This window comes from Uranotaenia lowii, chromosome 3 (assembly GCF_029784155.1).
Source record: "Uranotaenia lowii strain MFRU-FL chromosome 3, ASM2978415v1, whole genome shotgun sequence".
NCBI classification, from domain to species: Eukaryota; Metazoa; Arthropoda; class Insecta; order Diptera; family Culicidae; genus Uranotaenia; species Uranotaenia lowii.
This window is the reverse complement of record NC_073693.1, coordinates 278,851,219-278,855,985: the sequence shown is the minus strand read 5'-3', so window position 1 is coordinate 278,855,985 and position 4,767 is coordinate 278,851,219. Positions and strand designations below refer to the sequence as shown.

At 34.6% G+C, this 4,767-nt stretch overlaps 1 protein-coding gene across 1 annotated transcript in view; it reads right to left on the bottom strand.

The window, feature by feature from the left end:
- Positions 1-2,181: 2,181 nt before the first annotated feature.
- LOC129753481 (la-related protein 1-like) overlaps positions 2,182-4,767 on the bottom strand; it is a 4,413-nt gene continuing 1,827 nt past the window's right edge. Inside the window, exons 2-5 of the mRNA XM_055749298.1 lie at positions 4,212-4,763; positions 3,262-4,144; positions 2,833-3,157; positions 2,182-2,771 (exon numbers count right to left, since the gene is read on the bottom strand). Of these exons, the coding sequence (XP_055605273.1) occupies positions 2,447-2,771; positions 2,833-3,157; positions 3,262-4,144; positions 4,212-4,763 (2,085 nt within the window). The 3' untranslated portion in view covers positions 2,182-2,446. The remainder of the gene's footprint in view (positions 2,772-2,832; positions 3,158-3,261; positions 4,145-4,211; positions 4,764-4,767) is intronic.

Below are 4,767 nucleotides of genomic sequence, written 5' to 3'. Positions count from 1 at the left end.
GTCTGCCCAGGTTCGATTCTAGGTCGGGCGAAACTTTTCCAAAATGACTATCGCTACTTATAATAAAGATTTTTAACATTTTTGTAATTTCTGTAATTTTTGAAACTTTTTTATTTTTTGTAATTTTTGTAATTTTTGCAATTTTTGTTTTTTTTTTAATTTTTGTTTTTTATTTGTATTTATTTGTGTTTTTTTTTTGTAATTTTTGTTAATTTTTTAATTTTTGTAATTTTTTTCAATTTGTGTAATTTTTTCAATTTGTGTAATTTTTTGTCAATTTTGCAATGTTTGTAAGTTTTATAATTTTTATTAATTTTGTTTTTCTTGTATTTTTTTTTTCAATTTTGTCATTATTGGCATATTCCAGTTATTCATTTTTGCATTTTTGTCATTGTTTTCATTTTTGTCATTATTATCATTTTTGCCATTGTTAATCTTTTTTATCAGTTCTGTCATATTTGCATTTTTGATTTTTTGTTTTGTTATCTTTGTAATTTTTGTCATTTTTATATTTTTTTTTTCATTTTTGTCATTTATGTCTTTTTCAACAATTTTGAATTTTTTTTTTAATTTTGCAATTTTGTCATTTTTATCAGTCATTTCTGTCATTTTTGTCATATTAGTAATTTTTGTAACTTTTATCATTTACCCATAACATTTCTGTCATTTTTTTCATATTTTTGTTCGTTTCTTTAAAGACTTAAAATGTCAAATTGTTCAATTTTTATTTAATTTTGTAATTCCACGGTTTTTATTGTTATTTTTATCATTTTCTCATTATCTTGTTTTGATCTATCAAACTTCTTTTTTTTGTAATGGTCACACAGGCTCATTCGGTTCTTCCTCCACCACATACGCATTTCTAGAAGCGGGAGAGACAGTTTATCTTTAGCGAATAGGTATTATTACAAGACTGTTAATCTATGACATCGTCTAGAACCTGTAGACGATTGATTGTTTAATGTCAGTCCTTTTTTTTCCTCAGCCGCTGTTTAGAGGCTTAAATTATAACGTTTAATTGCAGATTTATTTGAATTAAATGAAATACAAATTTGTCTTAATCCTTAATTTAATTTTATTTTATTTTTTTGTAGGTGTATCGAATATATAGGTATTTATTTACAGTTTATGGGTTCCTCGATTTCACAATGTTAATTACAATATATGACTATAATTTTTATGTTTCTTTTGAACATTTTATATTTTTTTTCATTTGTTTTCAGTTAATAATTTTTTTTCAACATTACCCCCTTTATAAATGATTCCACAGTACGGTACTGTATGTATTTCGTTTTTTAATAGCGCATTTACGTTATAGTGCCAAGGAAAACAATTCTTAAAAAATAGTTAACTTAAGTTTGAAAAGTGACAAACTACAAGAAAAGAAAAAAATGTTGATTTGAATTCTAGTAGTCACACTAATTCTATATGATAAATCATAGAATTAAACTCACATAAGGCTTAAGTGTATTACCTACTTGTATTCGTTCGCTGTATTTTTTTTTATTTTTCAGTTTATCATTATCTGAAGTTGAACCTAATTCGCAAACAAAAAACTTGCATTATCAATGCGAATAGTGGTACAAATAAGAATCCGTTGTTTTGGGAAGTCTTGTTTAGAGGTCTTGGTGTTGCTTTTCAACGTAGGTTTCGCACTGGGAAATATCTTTTATTGCTACGAAGGTTTCGAAAATGCTTTCAAAGTTGAAGATTGACATCGTGATAGTTAAAAAATATTTTTACGAGTCTAGCCCAGTTTTGGATTTATATTGAACTTATAGAAAAACTAAATATTATTGTTCTATTGAAGTGGTAGATTAATGTACTAATTCCGGATTATACTGTTAAACCTTGCGCTTTGACTAAAACTTATAGATCATGTGCTGTGCAGAGGAAAAAAAAGCAATATTTTTAACAAATTACATCCAAAATGTGATTTAAGCTTTCGTTAACCACCAACGTAGTAAATCATTTTGAGTGGTGTGCTATTTTGAGATGGCAGTTAAGTTATTTCCCTATAACTTTCAAGATATAATTTTGTGTAGGTACTTTTTGATTCAAGTGTTTATTAATTCAAACAAAAACTTTGTGAATAAAAATTACATTCGGTTTTTGTTATACTTTGAAAAGAGTTTGAATTGGTTGGCATGAACGAATTGTAAATAAAAAAAGAACAGATAATTTCAGGCTTCAAAAAATGTCATAGCAAAATACGGTGATTTATTAGCGACACGAATAGGAAAAGTGACAACAAACTGTGTTATTGTTTCTACACTTTTTACCATGGATCTGTGATAGCTAGCTTATTAGACCCTGTGAATAAATACGTTTTCCTCTCAATGCAATGTGTTCAGCGTTGGCACACTTCTTCAACGAAAGTACCCTCCACGAAAAACAAAAAATATTTGAAAGTTTATCAGTAGATAATATTTTTCCATGGCCCACACTAAGATGTTTTTTCAATAGGAGCATTTGTACCAGATGAAGATGTGCTGGACGTATCTGTGGGTTTTGTTGAACTGGTACTGCTGCTGGTACCAGGTGTCGATTGCTGTTTTTGTTTACTGTGATTCGGTAATTGATTTCCGCCACGATTGATCACAGACCGTTCGTTAGGTGTTACTCTTACAACTTTGTTACCAGCTGAACCACTTCTTGGTCTTCCACTCATAACTTTTGCTGCACCATCGCCGAAGGAACCAGTCCGAATTCGTTGCGATGGGCTTGGACGATTCGAAACATCTACCATCCGATTTCCCGCAGAATCGCACCTAAGTAAAACAAAATTTACATTTTTGATTGAAAAACCAAGAGGGTAATCTCCAAAACTACCTTTTTCTACTGTACTGATGTTGATTGTAACTTCCTGCAGAACCAGAGACTCCAACATTGTTCGAACGTCGAACGTGACTTGGACCAGCAACAGCAGTTACTCCTTCACTCTCCGATACGCTGCGAGGTCTTCGTTTCGAGGGCGAAGATTTTAGATTACCTACGCCTTCGAGCATTTCATTTATCTGCGGCTCCACCACGCGGAAATCTTCGATCGATTTGAATTTATCAAGATGCTCTTTCAATTTAGGTTCGACACTCATCTTTGAAGCATTTTTGTAGTACTTCAGAAAAGCCCAAAACTTTTCTAAACCATACAGTTGACCTAGTACGAAAAATTAAAAATCAAAATTTTTAAATGCTAAGCAACCCCTCTCTAGTTTTATGAAATATCCTTCATTATTTTGTGAATATTATAAACAATCTTACCACTTTCATAATCCCTAATTGTTTCCTGCTGGAAGTCATCGTACAATTGTTGGCGGAATTTCTTTTCCAATCCGTAGGAATAGAATCTGAAAAGACATTCCAATCCATAGCGAAAACCTTCGGCGCCATCCTCGAGAGCCAACTGTCGGAACTCATTATACATTGTCTTGTTGAAATTTTCCCGTAGAAAGAACGACCAAAACCGGAACAAAGTATTCATTTCCTGTGAGTGACCTGATCCCATGCGTTTGCGTTCTTTCAAGCAGCGGCTGTGATATTTGTGGTAGACTTGTTGCGTAAAACCATTTTCTTTCAGAAGCGAATGGGATGGGTGTTGGAACGTTGGCAAGCTTTGAGGCAGCGAACCATAGCTAGAGGCCGTGGGCGATGTTCCGGTCGAGCTTCCTACGCTGGTAGTACGCGGCCTATGTTCGACTGCATCCATCACCCAACCAACGTGACTTTCAACAGGAGGATTAGTTAGATGGCGTGTTTTGCGTTTGCGAGGTGTGATGGGATCAACAAATTCATCTTTGTTAACTGCAAAGAAACGCGCCTTACGACGATGTGCTGCACTTAATGTGCTAGCATTAAGAAGATCATCTTCAGCAGCCGTATCTACAAATGTTGGAGGTGGTGGGGGAGGCGGAGCTTCTTGAGTTGGTTTCGGCGGCTTTGGAATTATCTTATCGAATTCTTCTTGCGAAATCAAATTGACAGTCTTGTAATTTCCTCCCCGCCGATAGTTAATCGTTATTAAATCTTCTTCGTAGTTATGTAAACCATCATTGATAATTTGCTCCAAATCCTGGGTGATCTTGGTACGAGTCGAAAAATCTCCCGTTCGATCATAGCCTTCATGCTTCGGCGCACGGTTGCTTACCTGTAAAATTTTTAATCGCTATTGGTTTGTAAAACGAAACAAAAAAGATAAGTTATCAATGTTATACCTGAGTCACAATGAGAAGTTTATTAATCTCATGGTCCGAGAGTTCGTAATCTGATTCGTCATCATCTTCAGACCAATTGTCCGTAAAATGATTCGCACGACCACCCCCACGTGGGATATCTATTTCTTCGTCAAATTGGAAATCTAATTCTTCCCGTTCTTCGTCAGGATGGGATGGTCGTGCTACAGTCGATGTTCCGACTGCTCCTGTTCTGGCTGATTCCTGTGGTGCGGGAGATCCTTTTTTTGCGGTGTTTTTGCCGGATAACTCCTGATCTTGTTTCTGTGGCTGTTGTACATTCTGTAGCGATTGCGCCGATCGAGAGCGTCGTTTCACTTCTTTCCACAGCTCAGCTTCTTCAGTGACAGTGGGAGCATCCGAATAAGCCGTAGGCTTATTGCTGCTGTCGACTGATTTAGAATTAGATTTCCCTACGGCGTTTTTTGAATCCTGAGCAATGTTCTCTTTGCCATCCTTGTTGGAACTAGGGACTGTAGGTTGGTTAAAAGTTTGATCTGAAGGTTGTTTTTGTAGTCCCAACGTAGGAACGAACTCA